Genomic DNA, 19,260 nt, shown 5'->3' with positions numbered 1-19,260 from the left:
ATTTAGATAAGTATTCAATCCCCTGAGTCAATACATGTTAGAATCAACTTTGGCAACTTTGGAGACAGCAGAGTCTCCAAGATCTTTGCAAACCTGGATTGTACAATATTTGGCCTTGCATTTTAAGGTTATTGTCCTGCTGAAAGGTTGATTTGTCTCCCAGTGTCTGTTGGAATGCAGACTGAACCAGGTTTTCCTCTAGGACTTTGCCTGTGCTTAGCTCTATTCCTTTTCTTTTTATTCTAAAAAACTCCCTAGTCCTTGCCGATGACAAGCGTACCAATAACATGATACAGCCACCACCACGCTTGAAAATATGAAGTGGTACTCGGTGATGTGTTGTGTTGGATTTGCCCAAACATAATGCTCTGTATTCAGGACATTTCTTTGCCATATTTTTCAAAGTTGTACTTTATTGCCCTATTGCAAACAGTGTTTTAGAATATTTGTATTCTGTACAGGCTTCCTTCTTTTCACTTTGTCATTTAGTTTAGAATTGTGGAGTAACTACAATGTTGCTGATCCATCCTCAGTTTTCTCCAATCACAGCCATTTAATGCTGCAACTGGTTTAAAAATCACCATTGTCCTCATGGGGAAATCCTTGAGCGGTTTCCTTCCTCTCCAGCAACTGAGTTAGGAAGGACAACTATATCTTTGTAGTGACTGGGTGTATTGATACACCATCCAAAGTGTAGTTAATAACTTCACTATGCTCAAAGGTATATTCTATAGCTGCTTTTTTTTACCCATCTACCAATTGGTGCCCTTCTTCGCAAGGCGTTGGAAAACCTCCCTGGTCTTTGTCGTTGAATCGGTGCTTGAAATTCACTGCTTGACTGAGGAACCTTACAGATAACTGTGTGTGGGGTACAGAAAGGAGTCATTCAGAAATAGATTAACACCATTATTGCACACAGAGTGAGTTCATGCAACTTACTGGACTTGCTAAGCACATATTTACTCCTGAGCTTATTTAGGCATGCGATAAAGGAGTGAATCAGCTTTTCGTTTTTAGAAATTAGTTAAAATTAATAACAATTCCATTTTGACATGTGGCTTTGTGTGTAGATCAGTGATACATCTCAATGTTATCCATTTTAAATTCAGGCTGCAGTAACAAAATGTGGAAAAAGTCAAGGGTGAATAGTTTCTGAAGGCACTGTACATGTGTATCACTGGATTTAAGACCATTTAAAAGCACAACAAAGTTCAAATGGGAATACAATGTCATATGTTATTTATACAATAACTTAGTGTTATCACTGTGCTCCATCTAACAGCACAACCAAATGACAGATTGCAGTTGAGAATACGTGACATTAAAATGACATGATGCAAGTGATCAATGCTGTTTATTGTAGAAATTGTGAAGCGGTCGACAAACCTGTGATCTTGAACGTGCACTATTTTTTACAAATAAATATATATATATATACACACAAAAAAATAAATATATACATTTTTATATATACTGGGTTTATGACAGACACTTCAAAACCTTGTTTCTTATGAGGCCAAAATTAATAATTTATCAAAACATTTTTTTATACCTAAAGAAGTTCTAAAATTCAAAATCAAATAGCTAATGGATTCATAGTATGACCATCTAAAACAATTCCATATGTCAGCTTAGCGCAACCCCCCCCCCCCCCCCCCCCATACATTATTAACTTTTAAATTAACCAAAAGACTCAAACCATTTGCCTATATGTATTGTCTATTTTTAGTTGAATCCTGGGTTGAATTCAAATAGCTGTTGATGACGGTCGCAAATGCTATATAGGCCTAAATAGCATCATTGATGGTATCCGATTGATGAAGTATGGTTACGTTTCCTTTGCATTGTTAAACCTACAGTAAGTACATTTATCCACAATGAAGTAGCTATCAGCAAAGTCAGAGCTAGTCAGGGGGAAAAAAGTACAAGTGTTAGTTCACAACCAACACTTTTTGTGTGTGTGTGTGTGGGGGGGGGTCTGATAGTGGATATAACATTAAAGATCTGATATTGTTACAAAAAGGTACAAATGTAACATTTTATATAAATTGTGTCTTAAAAATAGGTTACCATGACATAATCCTGGTTGAAATTTCACCCTCAAAAAATTGTTTACATTGATGACTTTTTGCAAATCCAAGACATTTTACACATGCATTCCACATCACGATACAGTGACAAATTACGTTGAAACAATGTTATTTCAACCAGTTTATCCCCAGTGGGTAATCCCTGAGTCAACAGGATTTAGGCTGATGAGGCTTGATGGTCTCAGGCCAATGACATCTCCAGATATCAGAAGCCTCTGAAAATATCAATTTTGTGTTTATCAGCCAGAAGCAGGGTGACGTTGTTCTCATGGTCCCCATCATGCACCCCAGTTTTGCGGAATTCGCCTCCGTGGTAATTATTGTCCCAGTAGTGGTGCCAGTTCCCATACCGGTCCGCTCCGAACCCGTACACACTCACCTAAATGATACAATACACCATTATGCAGAGATACTCATCCACCCTGGATTTGGCCATCAGTGTGCCACCCCCCCCCCCCCTCCCCCAAACTTGTTTGGTGCACAATGCCACTGACTACCATATGACTTAGTCATATACATATGTGCTTTGACCCAGATAATACCATGTGCTACAGAACTGATGAGGTGGAATGTTGCTGTACTGATTGATGCGTTTATATGGTGTTCTGGTACTCTGACACATATTAGATCGACAAAATCAAATGAATCTATTTGTGGATTTTTTTTATTTTTCTTGAAGCGTACAAAACATAGATAGGCCTATTGATAAGGGCAATGCACTAACTCTAGATGTCAGTATACAGTTACTAGAAAGTCTGCGCTTCTAACATTGACTCAGTCAAGCACTATGTAACAACTCCAGGACATTGGCAGTGTGACTCGTTCAAAGACGGTTGCCCCTACCTCTGCATCACTTGGGTAAACTGTATAGATTCCTGTTTTTCTACATTCAAAAGACGAATATATAAAAAGGCTGTTGACAACCAAGGCAACCATGGGTGTATTTTTATTAAACATAGCAGTTAACCTATTTCCTGAAGTCTTAAAATTAAATGTTTCATGTAAGTATATTTTCAATTTTTACTTCAAATAGATTACACTTTTTGAAAATCATGTATTAAATAATATGAAATAAATGTCATTAAAATATACATATATTTATACCTGGAGGAACATGTATCAACTTTGAAACATGTTTCTCTTTCTTTGTGCTAATGGCTTCTGCCTAGGACATGGTAATTGCCTGCAATTCACACCTTCAGTGTCGATGGAGATAATTAGCATAACACTCAGTGGTCTGCCCGTCTTTCCAGCCCAAAATGTATTTGTAGAGCAGCGTTGCTGCTTGAGCCAAGTGGTGGGTAGCTAATGCAGTGCTGCACAGCGTATGGCCATTTCACCAACGCAGGCGGTGACTTCAATTCCATCGGCAGTAATTAAAAATAAAAACAATTTGGGACACTTTTTACGGCTTTAAACTCTTAAGACCTCAGCACAAACTCAACGCGAACCCAGCTCATGCTTTGCAGTCACGCTCATGGTGTAGAGAACCTTGTCAGACAGCCAAATGGAAGTGTAAAGCTTGTGAAGGTGGGTGGACTCACCTTATCGCAGATGTGCATGGCAAACAATAGGCTGAGGAAGCCAGTGGAGGGATAGCGGCCATGATTCTCCAGCCATGTGTCATAGACATATTTAAAGAAGGCTGGGTTGTATATCAACACCTGCAAAAAAAAACAAAAAAAAACTTTGACCTTGTGAGAAGTTGAAATCATTAAATTGGAATGTTTTTCAACCAACCAATCACTCTTCAAAATCTGCATTATTTTGTCTCCAGGTAAGGTAAACTAAAGCAGATCTACCCATACATAGGGCTTTGGTCAAAAGTAATGCTCCACTATAGGGTGCTATTACAGACAGAACCAAAGGTTCACTCACCCTGTTCTTGTTTGCCTTAATCCTGGACCGGACCGGAATGTATGTTCTACGGGAAGCAAAATGCATAATATAAATACTATCAAAGTATTATCACAGATACACTATATATACAAAAGTAGGTGGACACCCTTTCCAATTAGTGGATTTGGCTATTTCAGTCACATCAATTGCTGACAGGTGTATAAAATTGAAAACACAGCCATGCAATCTCCATATACAAACATTGGCAGTAGAATAGACGTATTGAAGAGCTCCAGTGGCTTTCAACGTGGCCCGGTTATAGGATGCCACAGAGTCAGTTCAGCCACACAAGCGCAACACGGGGCCGCTGAGTGCTGAAGTAAGTAAAAATCGTCCGTCCTCGGTTGCAACACTCATTAGAGTTCCAAACGGCCTCTGGAAGCAACATCAGCACAAGAACTGTTCGTCGGGAGCTTCATGAAATGAGTTTCTATGGCCGAGCAGCCACACAAGCCTAAGTTGCGCAGCCACACAAGCACTATGCGCAATGCCAACCGTCGCCTGGAGTGGTGTAAAGCTCGCCGCCATTGGTCTCGAGCAGTGGAAACGTTCTCTGGAGTGATGAATCATGCATCACCATATGGCAGTTCGACGGACGAATCCAAGTTTGCCTGATGCCAGGACAACACTACCTGTCCCAATGCAAAGTGCTAACTGTAAAGTTTGGTGGTGGAGGAGGAATAATGGTCTGGAGCGTTTTTTCATGGTTCGGGCCCCTTAGTTCCAGTGAAGGGAAATCTTAATATTACAGCATACAATGACAGTCGAGACAATTCTGTGCTTCCAACTTTGTGGCAACAGTTAGGGAAAAAACCTTTCCTCTTTCAGTATGACAATGACCCCGTGCACAAAGTGAGGTCCATACAGAAATGGTTTGTCGAGGTCAGTGTGGAAGAACTTGACTGGCCTGAACAGAGCCCTGACCTCAACCCCATTGAACACCTTTTGGATGAATTGAAACGCTGACTGCGAGCCAGGCCTAATCGCCCAACCTCACTAAAGCAGCAATGCTCCAACATCTTGTGGAAAGCCTTCCCAGAAGAGTGGAGGCTGTTATAGCAGCGGGGGGGGGGGGACCAACTCCGTATTAAAGCCCATGATTTAGCAATGAGATGTTCGACTAGCAGGTGTTCACATACTCTTGGTAATGCAGTGTAAAAGGGGAGACCAAAGTATCTTTGGTCCTGTCAGTATAAACCGCCATCTTTGATAAAGTTCACCTTATTTCTGACAGAAACAGAGGCGCCACCAACTTTGTTTACTTTGTGGTGGCCCGTCTATCGGCATTGGCTAACAGACTACTGAATATGAGCTCCTCATGACAAACTAGTAGCCTATACCAGTAATATGTTCAGTAAAAGGTTGTCATGTCTGGAAAAGAAACCCAATTTCAGGTTAGAAAATGTTACATTTCATAGTGAATTTGTGACACTGATACTGTTTTGGTTACTGTACCAACAAACAGTTAAACCAAGTAACAGTTTGCAAACACATTGTCACATTATTTATGTTTCTATAGATGATCACAGTGACAGTCCTAACGATGAAGATGACCAGATCCAGATGCAAATAGCAGAGGCTTGTTTCCCATCAAGGTCAATGGTCATGCATAAGGTCACACACTAACATGATTTAAAACCACACTCTTAAGATGTGCTGGGTGTGAGGTCATATAACCAATGTTGATTTGGGAATGATTTGATTTGCACCACACGTAGGCTAGGCTGTATGAAAATAAAAGCTGCACACTGTAGATCCAATTATCTAAAATGTAATATACTGAACAAAAATATAAAAACGCAACAACTTCAAAGTCAATTGAATAAATTCATTAAGCCCTAATCTATCAATTTCACATGACTGGGAATACAGATATGCATGTTGGTCACAGATACCGTTACAAAAAGAAAGAAAAAAAAGGTAGGGGCATAGATCAGAAAACCAGTGTGACCATTTGCCTCATGCAGTGTGAGTTGATCAGGCTGTTGATTGTGGCCTGTGGAATGTTGTTCCACTCCTCTTCAATGGCTGTGCGAAGTTGCTGGATATTGGCACGTCAATACAGAGCATTCCAAACATGCTCAATGGGTGACATGTCAGGTGAGTATGCAGGCCATGGAAGAAATGGGACATGTTCAGCTTCCAGGAATTGTGTACAAATCCTTGCGACATAGGGCATGCATTATCATGCTGAAACATGAGGTGATGGCGGCAGATGAGTGGAATGACAATGGGCCTCAGGCTCGCATCACGGTATATCTGTGCATTCAAATTGCCATCGATAAAATTAAATTGTGTTTGTTGTCCATAGCGTATGCCTGCCCAAACCATAATCCCACTGCCACCATGGGGCAATCTGTTCACGTTGACATCAGCATAGCGCTCACCCACACAACACCATACACGTGGTCGAGAGGCCTGTTGGACGTACTGTCAAATTCTCTAAAATTACATTGAGACGGCTTATGGTAGAGTAATTAACTAATTCTGGCAACAGCTCTGATGGAAATTCCTGTAATCAGCATGCCAATTGCACACTTCCTCAAAACATCTATGGCGTTGTGTGACAAAACTGCACATTTTAGAGTGGCCTTTAATTGTCCCCAGCACAAGGTTCACCTGTGTAATGATCATGTCATTTACAATCAGCTTTTTGATATGTCACACCTGTCAAGCTGGATGGATTATCTTGGCAAAGGAGAAATGCTCACAAACAGATGTAGGCCTCCTTGCTCACACACGCTTTTTCAGTTCTGACCACAAATTTTCAATAGGATTGAAATCAGGGTTTTGTGATGGCCACGCCAATACCTTGACTTTTATGTTCTTAAGCCATTTTGCCACAACTTTGGAAGTATGCTTGGGGTCATTGTCCATTTGGAAGACCCATTTGCGACCAAGCTTTAACTTCCTGACTGATGTCTTGAGAAGTTGCTTCAATATATCCACATAATTTTCCTTCTCATGATGCCATCTATTTCGTGAAGTGCACCAGTCCCCCCTGCAGCAAAGCACTCCCACAACATGATACTGCCACCCCCGTGCTTCCCGGTTGGGATGGTGTTCTTCGACTTGCAAGCCTCCCCCTTTTTCCTCCAAATATAATGATGGTAATTATGGCCAAGCAGTTCAATTTTTGTTTCTTCAGACCAGAGGACATTTCTCCAAAAAGTACCATCTTTGCCCCCATGTGCAGTTGCAAACCATAGTATGGCTTTTTTATGGCGGTTTTGGAGCAGTGGCTACTTTTCTGTGCAGCTTTTCAGGTTGTGTCGATATAGGACTCGTTTTACTGTGGATATAGATACTTTTGTATCCGTTTCCTCCAGCATCTTCACAAGGTCCTTTGCTGTTGTTCTGGGATTGATTTGCACTTTTCGCACCAAAGTACGTTAATCTCTAGGAGACAGAACAAGTCTTCTTCCTGAGCGGTATGACAGCTGCGTGGTCCCATGGTGTTTATACCTGCGTACTATTGTTTGTACAGATGAATGTGGTACCTTCAGGCATTTGGAAATTGCTCCCAAGGAACCAGACTTGTAGAGGTCTACAATTTATTTTCTAAAGTCTTGGCTGAATTCTTTTGATTTTCCCATGATGTCAAGCAAAGAGGCACGGAGTTTGAAGGTAGACCTTGAAATACATCCACAGATACACCTCCAATTGACTCAAATTATGTCAATTAGTGTATCAGAAGCTTCTACAGCCATGACATTTTCTGTAATTTTCCAAGCTGTTGAAGGCACAGTCAACTTAGTGTACGTCAACTTCTGACCCACTGGAATTGTGATACAGTGAATTTATGAGTGAAATAATCTGTCTGTACACAATTGTTGGAAAAATTACTTGTCATGCACAAAGTAGATGTCCTAACCGACTTGCCAAAACTATATTTTTTTAACAAGAAATTTGTGGAGTGGTTGAAAAATGTGTTTTAATGACTCCAACCTAAATGTATATAAACTTCCGACTTCAACTGTATGTATGTATGTATGTATGTATGTATGTACCCCAATTCCGTGATATCCAAATTGGTAGTTACAGTCTTGTCCCGGCGCTGTACGGACTCGAGAGAGGCGAAGGTCGAGAGCCATGCGTCCTCCGAAACACAACCCTGCCAAGCCACACTGCTTCTTGACACACTGCTCACTTAACCCGGTATCCAGCCGCACCAATGTGTCAGAGGAAACACCATACAACTGGCGACCATGTCAGCGTGCATGCACCTGGCCCGCCATGGGAGCAGCTAGAGCCTGATGGGACAAGGACATTATGGCCAGCCAAAGCATCCCCTAACAAAGCTGGGCCAATTGTGCGTCGCCTCATGTGTTTCCGGGTGTGGCCGGCTGCAACACAGCCCGCGATTGAACCCGAATCAGTAGTGATGCCTCAAGCACTGCAGTGCCTTAGACCGCTGCGCCACTCGGGAGGCCTTACCCTTAACATTATTAAGCTACCCAGATACTCAGGACTGCTCTGGGACCAGAAATTAGCCCTGGCTTTTCTAACACACCGGCCCATTCTTTCCCCTTAAGGCCCCCACACTGGCTTAGTTCTTCCTTGAGGCCCCCATTATTAGCAAGACCGTAATCATGTTGCGCACAAAATCCAAGTTAGACAGGCCAAATTGGCTAAAAATGGACCAACCCATCTGGCATTTACCCCAAATGCCAGATACTCAAGGTGCCAGTAAAGACACAGGAGAGGAGTGGGGGTTTTAAGACTTAAAAGCCGGACCTAAATAGTTTGCAGAAACTCTCGCTCTGGTTCTCTAGTATGGGAAGACTGAAACCTCTTTGTTCCAGTCTCTTTTCCACCAAAACGTTTACATCAATAAAAGGAGAACATTATTCCTGACATCCAAATGCTAAGAATGGTCGATGGGGATCTAAAGAATAATTATGTCATATTGTTTGTTATTTTGTGATGTCATTAAGGATGGTATAACAAAGTAACTGTCACTCTGAAAGTGTAGGTATTCTGTATCAACTTTACATCTAAATATTGTTTAAAATATATTAAATATGAGAATAATTTTGTGATGATAGACCTTCTAAATTAGATAGTTTTTCATATAAACTTGTGCCCAGTCAGTAACCATGCCCAAGTGAGCACAGACATTGTGTTGGCGCGATGGAATGTCCCCTTTTTACCAGAGGATAAAAGCCTTGGTAGTGAAATTTACATTAGACCAAGCAGACGGAAGGTGTAAGCCGGACGTCATGAATGGTTAAAACTACAACACCAGAAAGAGTGGAGCGGTGGCTACACGGCTGAAAATGGTGAGACCAGTACATTGTCGGGTTAATACTGGCGTGTAGTGTACGGGAGCTGAACCCTGAATATTCAATCATTGAGACCACTACGAAACCAAAAGACGTGAGACCGTGGTCTACACGTAGAAATGGTTAGAAACTCTGAAGCTCTCAACCTCAACAAGAGTGAAGATGATAAAGACTAGACCAGAACATTCACAGTCTGCAGCTGTGGATGCAAAAGTGGTCCTAGAACTTTGACTAAAAGACACGAGGTGGGAAGGAAGAATCCCTCTCAGACAACTGTTGGTACATCTGAAATATCTATTCTAACAAACACTTTCCTACCAGAGCAGCTCTACAACTAAGGACATTGTGACCTCTGGTGGACAACCAGAGCCTTACATCGATCCACGGATCAACGGATCGATTGAAGAAAGACATCTACGCATAAATATATACATTTATATAATGCATTTCCTATCAGAATGAGCGGTGGTTCATGTGCAAAGTATTACTATTCCTTTGAGCGTAGGTTCCAAACGTAACAATAATAAGTTGAATTTATGTCTCTCCCTTTCCCTTTCTATTGACCCCTCCCTTTTTAACCAAGCAGTGATGCTTTTGTTTGTCCACTAGGGACCTGTTTTCATTGTCTAATCAATAATCTATTTTTTTATTTTTTTATTTATCCGTTAATTTTACCAGGTAAGTTGACTGAGAACACGTTCTCATTTACAGCAATGACCTGGGGAATAGTTACAGGGGAGAGGAGGGGGATGAATGAGCCAATTGTAAACTGGGGATTATTTTAGGTGACCCTGATGGTTTGAGGGCCAGATTGGGGATTTAGCCAGGACACCGGGGTTAACACACGGGGTTGACACCCCTACTCTTACGATAAGTGTGATGGGATCTTTAATAACCTCAGAAAGTCAGGACACCCATTTAACGTCCCATCCGAAAGACCGCACCCTGCACAGGGCCCTTCACAGGGCATTGCCCTGGGGCATTGGGCTATTTTTTAGACCAGAGTGCCTCCTATTGGCCCTCCAACACCAATTCCAGCAGCATCTGGTCTCCCATCCAGGGACTGACCAGGACCAACCCTGCTTAGATTCAGAAGCAAGCCAGCAGTGGTATGCAGGGTGGTATGTATGTATTCTGTTTCATTATTTAGTTAGTTAGAAAATAAATAATTAAGCCAATTTGTGTATTGCTGATTCATCAATAAAGTTAGGGTTGTTGCAGATAGCAAAGAGTATGTGATGTTCAGAATGAGACTGCTATTAGGTAATGATTAATAATTGACTGCTAATAATTGACTGTTTAGAGTTTAATTCGTCAAACAACTTTTCGCATGGTGCCCCATATTCCATATTCCTAAATGAGTTCATTGTAACATGATTAATTTAGTTGAGTAACAATTAAAAACAGTTGATAAAATAAATAACAGTCATCAGATTAATGATAGTCATGTCACAACAGAAAGTTTACACAGCTTGAAGGATAAATGATTCCGGACCTCAGTGATGAGAACGTTGTTTATACTTTCATCTTTGCAGACAATTCCACAGGCGTCAACTACAGTTTCTATTGAAGGTTTGCTAAGGTGCACTTACATACTTTATGTGAACGTGCAGAGCATATTTATTGATCACTCACTCTTTGATGGAGCCGGTGGTCAAGGCACTGGTGATCCATTGCAGGTCCAGAGTCTTGAAGGGGATGAGCAGAAGAATGGTGGTGTTCTCCAGATCTACAGCGCTCTCTGGGTACATGACGTGATGCGTAGTCCGGCTCCCAACATCCTCCTCAAAGCCAGAGGTAGGAGCCATGTTCATTCTGCAGGAGCAGAGTTACGGTTAAGGTAGTATATTCTGCAATTTAACATATGGAGCAGAACACTGGTGGGTGTTGTCCAGATCTATGGTGCTCTCTGGGTACATGATGTGATGTGTAGTCCAGCTCCCAACATCCTCCTCAAAGCCAGAGGTAGGAGGAGCCATGTTCATTATGCAGGGTTACGGTTAAGGTAGTATCTTCTGCAATATAACATATAAATGAATCTACTTCCACATACTAATCAACATAGCTGTTTTGAGGGTGGGATGCCTGGAGGTTAAAAAAAACTTGAATTTGCATCTAAATTAAATGTAGTTCATTTGGAATGTGAACATGGTGATGAATCATGTGGCAGTCTGTGGCATTCCTGCTTCTCCACATGATCATACAGTTCATATGTGTCCCAGTAACAGTGAGTGCATTGAGGGGAAAGCTGTGATTCTGCCTGTTCAATTAATCTAGTTAGTTCTGCAGAGAGGATCTCTCTCCCTCTCTATGTGTTTATGTGTTAAGTGAGTGTGGGATGAGCAGTATAATCCATTTCAGCCAAGGACTTTCCTCCTCATTTCCACATTGATAGTTGGTCTGGTTCCTCATTGAGAAACCGTGCAGAAATCAAATCTAAAGCTGGACTTACATGTTGACTGCATGAATTTGACAAAAGCCATGTGATCAAAGGTCATGCAGTTAATAAATAAGTTGCTTTCAAGTCACTTCTCACCAACTGCACCATGCAGCCATTACCTGAATTGTGGGATGCACCATTTGTCAACCAATCATTAGGGTTATTTTGCTTAACCCATACGAACTTGACCAAAAGTGACAAACAGTAACCAACTTTGCCGCAATTCTACATGGGGTACAAATGAAAGTGATGAGATCAATTAATTGTAGCCTATACATGTTATGTTTTGTTTGATATGGGGGTAAAGGAACCTCACTGCTCGAACAAACCCAATCTTATTCGAATGTATTGGCCAGTCCCTCCAGGATTCCGTGATATCAAAATGTTTAGCAAAATCAACAATTCCTTGCTAATTTTACCATTCACTGCACTATTTCAGCAAAAAAACAGTCATCGCATAAAACTGACGCATCACTGTAATACAAAGAGAGCTCATAATTGACCAATCATTGCACATTTATCGCATGTGGTTCCATCAAGCCACACGTAAACAAACTTTTTCCCCTCATCAGCGCCTTTCCACAACAAGTTTGCCAATATCGTTGCACATTGCTATGCAAAATTGCAGAATTGCCTCTGCAAAATCAAGCATTTTTTCCTGCAAATATCACAAAAAATCCCAGCGAAATCTTGGAGGGAATGGTTGGAAGTTGGTAAATAAACTGAAAAGGTTCATACCCCCACCTATGTGCTGGAGAGTGTGTCTAGTCTCACCACGTTTAAAACCAAGGGCTATTAACTGCCACCTGCAGGTAGCCTTTCCTGTAGTCAATGACCAAAAGATCACTCTTTGTCCTCATGGGTGGAATGTTAATTAATAAGGATTTCAGAAAATCCGGTGTTTCTATGGCAGTTTTGTAATATTTCAGTCTTCTGTGATGTATATAAAGTATAATATTTGTATGCAAACTCAATTTCAAATTTAAACTACATCTAAAATGGTACAGGTGTCTTTTATAAGTTCATAACGATGTGTGTGAGGTATATACTTTTGTTTCAAAATATATTTATTTAAGACTACCAAAAGTCACTGTGGCCCTAATTTAGCCCACTGCAATAAAAGGTTTTAAAGGAATGTTTTCTCAGGAGTACATTTCATTAGCTGACCCCTGCTGACCCCTTCTCAAACAAAAAAACAAGCTTGCCCAGTCACCTGATGATAACATCACTGGAGTCGATGAGGGGTCCGTAGCGGGAGCCCTTGAGGTTCCCAGAATTCCCCACCACAGCACAGGTCCTACAGCGCTCAGGCCCCGCGTCCTTGTAGAGGTTATCATTATCAGGGATGACCTGGAACAACTTCTCCACCACCTCGCTGAAGTTGGCCGGGTCCTTGTGATCCTGCAAGCGCTGGAGAGAGACGGAAACCGTCAATCCTTTAGCTGTGTCTTCAACCACTCTGGACAGCAGAGACAGAAGAGGTAGACACACAGCATAGACAGCCCAGCTACCACAATGTTCTGAGAACCATATGTTGCTTGGTGAGAGCATGGTTGTCCTATGGTTATTTTGCATACAACCTTCCCATAACGTTTCTTCATGGTTCTATTTAAACTCATGTTCTCAGAATGATCAGAAAACGTTAAGAAACAGCATTTTTCTGTGGGAATTCCAGGATTTCAGCATAATGTTTTCTGCAGATTTCCTCATCATTCTATTTAAGGTCATGTTCAAGAAAACTCAATAAAAACCACAAAACATTAGTTCAAAGAATGTTCTAAGAATGTTCCTTAAAAACATATACATTCTATTCTCAGCATCAAAAAATACTCCTATTAAAGGGATACTTTGTGATTTTGGTAATGAGGCCCTGTATCTACTTCCCCAGAGTCAGATGAACTCATGGATACCATTTGTACATCTGCGTACAATAGCGCAATAACTAGCGCAATGACTGGAAATCTGCTAGCAGATACCCATAGACCTCCAGTCATTGAGCCAAAACTACCTCTGTAGTAGCCGATGCTCTTATCCAGAGCAACTTACAAGTGCCTTGCTCAATAGCACATCAGATTTTTCACCTAGTTGGGATTTGGCCCAACAATTTTTGTTGTTGTTGAATTTTACCCCTTTTTCTCCCCAATTTCGTGGGGAGAAATTGTTAGTAGTTACTATCTTGTCTCATCGCTACAACTCCCGTACGGGCTCAGTAGAGACGAAGGTCGAAAGCCATGCGTCCTCCGAAACACAACCCAACCAAGCCGCACTGCTTCTTAACACAGCGCGCATCCATCCCGGAAGCCAGCCACACCAATGTGTCGGAGGAACCACTGTGCACCTGGCGACCTGGTTGGTGTGCACTGCTCCCGGCCACAGGAGTCGCTAGTGCGCGATGAGACAAGGATATCCCTACCGGCCAAACCCTCCCTAACCCGGACGTCGCTAGGCCAATTGTGCGTCGCCCCACGGACCTCCCGGTCGCGGCCGGCTGCGACAGAGCCTGGGCACGAACCCAGAGTCTCTGGTGGCACAGCTAGCACTGTGATGCAGTGCCCTAGACCACTGCGCTACCCGGAAAGCCCCTGGCCCAACACTCTTAACTGCTTGGCTACAGGACGCAGACACATACAAACGGTATCTACTGCTTCATCTGACTCTCTAATTTCAACTAACCTATAACTATCAATATGGTGACAGATTAGGTTCAAAAATAGAATGTCTCTGAAAGACTGAGCAAAAGGGAGTGGAAGTTTTTTTCCCTCTGTTTATTGAATCTAGACATTTCTAGCAGTGTTGAATGGTATTCATTCAGTTCTTTCTGGTGCAATTTTAGCCACCTCATAATAAAGCATAGCCGACTAGCAGATGGCATTGTTAAGAAAACAAAGTTAATTGCATTGGTACGTGCATATCATTAATAACGTAGTCATGGACACATTGTTTTCTTCCTTGTCCTGATTATCATTAGGATGGGTTGCCTGATGTGACTGAACCAAACTCACCTCTGATTACTCACCTGTAAGTCTCAGAACATCTCATCTGCCATCACATGTACATGTCAGTCAGCAGACTGTCCCTACAGGTCAGAGGGTAGACTAACCCAAACTCTAACCCTTGCTTTATGTCCTCATCCCGGTTCAACTAACCCTTGCCTTAACCCTAAACCTAACCCTTGATTCATGTCCACAACCCAGTTCAACCCTAACCCTAGCTTCAAGTCCACAACCCAGTTCAACCCTAACCCTAGCACATGCTCAATCCTAACCCTTGCAGTAGTAACATCTCACCTGCCACCAGCGGTATGTGTCGTTAGTCAGCAGGCTGTTCCTCCTAGACAGCAGAGGGTGGACTGACAGGTTGAACCGCTCAGTGAACCAGGGGTCGTCCTCCAGCTCTGTCATACACTGTTGACAGCCACACTGGCCATTAGAGAAGAAGATGTCCGACTTGCGTATGGCATATTTGAAGAAGTACAGAGAGGGATCTCTCAACGTGAAACCGAAGAGGAACATGGTGAAAGTTACAATAAAGGCTAACACAGTAAATGCCCTGAAGTTCTTCTGCATCGATAGATACATGGTGTAGTGGTAGACAAAAATGAAATTTTCAGGGAAGCGGAGGTAAGGGAAAAACAAAGAAGCCCCTTATTGAAAATTCAGATTTCCAAGGGATGTCTGAGAATAATTCCTCCCCTGGAGATTTCTTGGCTATAACAGGATGAACACTGGGTTCCTCTGATGAACAGAAACAGGCCGTGTCTTCATCACAATTACAGGCTCCACTTCAAGCCGTTGGAAAACAACATCTCAGTAAAAATGTGACCAGAATACTAGCTTCTTATATTTTGTAGGGAAAGCCTTGGCCTTCTATAGAAAATGTTTTGGTCAGACAAAAAAAATCACTCCATTGAAATCCATAGATGAGGAATCCTTGTACATGTCCATTATTTGTCTGCTGACCAATAGTATGGTAATTCCACTGTGGTACACAATCCAGGATGGTCCTGTCAACTTAACTAAATCTATCTGCTCTTCTGCTGTTGACAGCGTGAGATCAGTGACAGGTGCGTCTAGCATTCACTGCCTGTACAGTCAATCATCCACCTAGAAGGCAAACGAGACATTTAAAACAAATACACACTGCTGGGTAAATTAACGATCATATGTGCTAAAACAAAAAAAGGCCCTTCAACAGCATTCAACTTTAAGTATTCCCAGAACCAACTCTAGCTTTGTACTAAAAAACAGAAGCAGGAAGACCTCCTGGGATCTACTTCCACATAAAAGGACAGAGCTCCACTATGCAGCAGGCTGGGTTTACTGTTAACATGTCACAGGATTGTTCACATTCAGCCAAGGCAAGTCTATAGCCACATTCCACACAGAAATCTCTCGGCAAAATTTAGGCAGAGTTGATCAAATAAGGGGTTAGCAGAAAAACATACTAACTTCCCATTTTTGATCATTACAAATCTGTGTCATGCCAATTTAGTGCAGATCTCCAATACAAAGGGACACAGACCAGAGGCTGGGGGGTGTTTAAATATTTTATTTGTAATATTATTTTATTTTTAAAACTAGGAATCTACCAGGAAACCCTGGGTCTGCCCTGCAGGGAGACAGAGGAGCAGGGGTTGTGAAGGGTGTCTGGGAGAGATGAAGAAGATAATGGAATGGAGGAATGTCTGAGGCTGTGTGGGAGGGATCGTAATCGTTCTGTGGACGGGTTAATCTGAGAAAAACATCACCCTCTCATAATCACATCTGAACTGTCGGCCGTGGCACATATCCACATCACCTGTAAGGTGTAAACGGTGGGCCTATCGTGCTACTGCTACTCGGAGTCATAAGTCTTTGTAAGACATATAGGTATAATTCAACATCTAAAATGTGTGACTTCGCATTTGAACTTCCATTAGATGTGTATTTGGAACATGTGGTAGGTTGTCATTTTGGGAAGGCAATTTGACAGGTGTGTGTGTGTTTGAGTGAGAGAGAAAGTGTGTGGTGTGTGTATGCAAGTGTGTGTGTGTATGTGTGGTGGGGTTAATGCACACTAATGTAAGAGGTGGTGTATTAAACTCAGGGAGCCCTTGGAGACATAAGGCCAAGTACTGTAGATGACAGACTGAACAGGCTGTATGGTACAACAGGGGAAGGAAGGGAGGGGGGGGGGGGGGGGGGTTGCAAGTGAAGAAAATAAAGAAATAAGGGAGAGCGAGCGAGCAGGAGAGAGAGGGAGGAAAAGTATGACGGCTAAGGAGTTACAGGTTATTTTCTAATCTCAGGTTTATACAAGTCATCAACTTTACAAGATGGTGCAACAGATAAGTTGTGTTCCGAGAGATTGCTTATTCCTTTCCTGCTTCCTGTGAGCAAGTTCATCTCTCAAACTTCTGCAGAGTTGAGTTCTTGAATCACATTTTGATTTGTATTACTTGTTTGACAGCACATCTGTACTGTAAAGGACATTCTAGCTAGAAAAATAAAAAAGGTCATACTTGAATAAAAGTAAAGATACCTTAATAGAAAATGACTCAAGTAAAAGTGAAAATCCCCCAGTAAAATACTACTTGAGTTAAAGTATTTGGTTTTACATTTACTTAAGTATATTAACATTTACTTTTGATACTTAAAATTAAGTGCCAAAAGTATAAATGATTTAAAATTCCTTATATTATGCAAACCAGGCTTCATTATTTTGTTGTTTTTCAGCCAGGGGCACACTCCAACATAATTTACGAACAAAGCATATGTGTTTAGTGAGTCCGCCAGATCAGAGGCAGTAGGGAAGACCAGGGATGTGAGAATTTGACAATTTTCCTGTCCTGCAAAGCATTGAAAATGTAAGGAGTACTTTTGGTTGTCAGGGAAAATGTATGGAGTAGAAAGTACATTATTTTTCTTCAGGAATGTAGTGAAGAAAAAGTTGTACAAATATAAATAGTAAAGTACAGATATCAACAAAAAAATGCAAATGTGGAAGCACTACTATGGGCCCTGGTCAAAATTAATGGACTATAATGGAGACGCACTCAGCCTTGGACACAAGATAACATGGATGTTTCCGATTTATTTTTGGGAGCGGACTAGAGAACACTTCTCATTTTAGAGAGCGGTAGTAAACAGTTATCCTACTGGTTAAAAATATACGTTATTCTCATCAGACTGGCGTTAACCGTCAATGTACACCGTTTATTTTTTACTTTAACCAGAATTAAACCACAGGTCAACATAATGTCACGGGTTAGAGCAATTCATGTTGAATTTACATTTGTTCGCAACTCAAAATTAGAAGTTAATTTGAAGTGTCATGAGGTTCTTTCCCAGAAAGGGGGAGTATGCTCGGTGTTGGCAAAACTTGGCTGGTGGAAGGTAGAACCACCATGTGCCACATGAGCGCTCCTTTCGTAAATGTTGTTGTGAACTACGCTTGACTTTTTACCCCCCCCAAGCTCTGACACACACACACACATACATACATACTGAGATAAGTGGTTGTCCCGCCGAACTATTGTAACGAACCTGTAAGGCAACCGAAACTCGCACGTAGTTTGTTGACTAGCGTTAACAGTCTAGGACACTGATTTCTCATGAAATAATCTAGCTGTATTTTTGTTTGGATGAACACAGACAACGCACTCCTGGAGTGACCCGCCCGCACAAATCCCCTTCCTCAGCATGCCCCAGCATCCGCACATACAGCAACTAAATTGTACAATATTGTGATAGGGTGAGAGACTTTCTAATGTGTTACGCTAACTGTAAATCGCTCTCGTCTGCTAAATGACTAAAATGTAGACGTTGTAAACTCCTCAGTGGTATTGTGCTCCATACAAATACAAACCTGTCAAAAACGATTTTAAGAAAAAAAAGTGTTTCTGGCTGTCTCACTCTCAGGTCACACCAGGGCTAATACAGCTCTGACAGATATACACATTTACTGACCTGGTTCAAGTGGTTTTTTAAACGCCCGTTGAAATATGCAGCTTGAGTCCAACAGCACAGCAGGTGTTTAGAGGAACTGCATAATGAGCGAGTAATCGATGTGCGAGAGCAGAATTAGAGTTTAAGAATGACATCAACTCGGGCCGCCACCCCTATGACGTGTTTATAGTGACATTCATGTGACGACTCTGACTCTAACGCCATGACCTATTGGGCAAAATTTGAACACATGTAAAAAAAAATAAAACATTTGTACAAATAATAATTGGGAACACTTTGCAATGGCCGGTGTTTGGGAATTACCCAAGAGCATTGCGCAATACAGTGTTTCTTGGTCCTCAAATACACCCAACAGTATATTTTTGTATTGTAACCCTGGACAACTGGTTCAAACACAACTGGTTCAACTTGTCAACTAATCAACTAATCATCAAGCCCTCAATGAGTTGAATGAGGTGTGTTTGTCAATGGCTACCACGAACGGTGTACTGTTAGGGGTACTCGAGGCCCGGGGTTGGAAAAACTGGTGTAACGCTTTCATAATGATTGGTATCGTAATTACAGCCACATAGCTGTCAATACAAATATCATGTCGAATA

General features: G+C 41.7%; 1 protein-coding gene across 1 annotated transcript; it reads right to left on the bottom strand.

Moving 5' to 3' along the window:
- Positions 1 to 1,338: 1,338 nt before the first annotated feature.
- On the bottom strand, positions 1,339 to 18,857 carry LOC110488197 (CMP-N-acetylneuraminate-beta-galactosamide-alpha-2,3-sialyltransferase 1). The gene is made up of 7 exons (XM_036971192.2): positions 18,662 to 18,857; positions 15,002 to 15,817; positions 12,928 to 13,124; positions 10,910 to 11,089; positions 3,969 to 4,014; positions 3,635 to 3,754; positions 1,339 to 2,469 (listed from the first exon to the last, which is right to left on the bottom strand). Exons 2-7 carry the CDS (start codon positions 15,290 to 15,292, stop codon positions 2,296 to 2,298), a joined length of 1,008 nt encoding a protein of 335 aa, XP_036827087.1. The 5' UTR covers positions 15,293 to 15,817; positions 18,662 to 18,857; the 3' UTR covers positions 1,339 to 2,295.
- Positions 18,858 to 19,260: the final 403 nt, after the last annotated feature.

The sequence above is a fragment of the Oncorhynchus mykiss genome, chromosome 30 (genome assembly GCF_057628025.1).
Source record: "Oncorhynchus mykiss isolate SJ-2025 chromosome 30, ASM5762802v1, whole genome shotgun sequence".
In the NCBI taxonomy this organism is placed as follows: domain Eukaryota; kingdom Metazoa; phylum Chordata; class Actinopteri; order Salmoniformes; family Salmonidae; genus Oncorhynchus; species Oncorhynchus mykiss.
This window is presented reverse-complemented; position numbering and strand designations above follow the sequence as displayed.

Coding starts and splice junctions, on each gene's coding strand:
- LOC110488197 (XM_036971192.2), bottom strand. CDS start 15,292: ATGTATCTATCGATGCAGAAGAACTTCAGGGCATTTACTGTGTTAGCC. Junction 13,125..15,001: donor ACACATACCGCTGGTGGCAG/GTGAGATGTTAC, acceptor GTCTCTCTCCAG/CGCTTGCAGGATCACAAGGA. Junction 3,755..3,968: donor TTAAGGCAAACAAGAACAGG/GTGAGTGAACCT, acceptor TTTTTTTTGCAG/GTGTTGATATACAACCCAGC.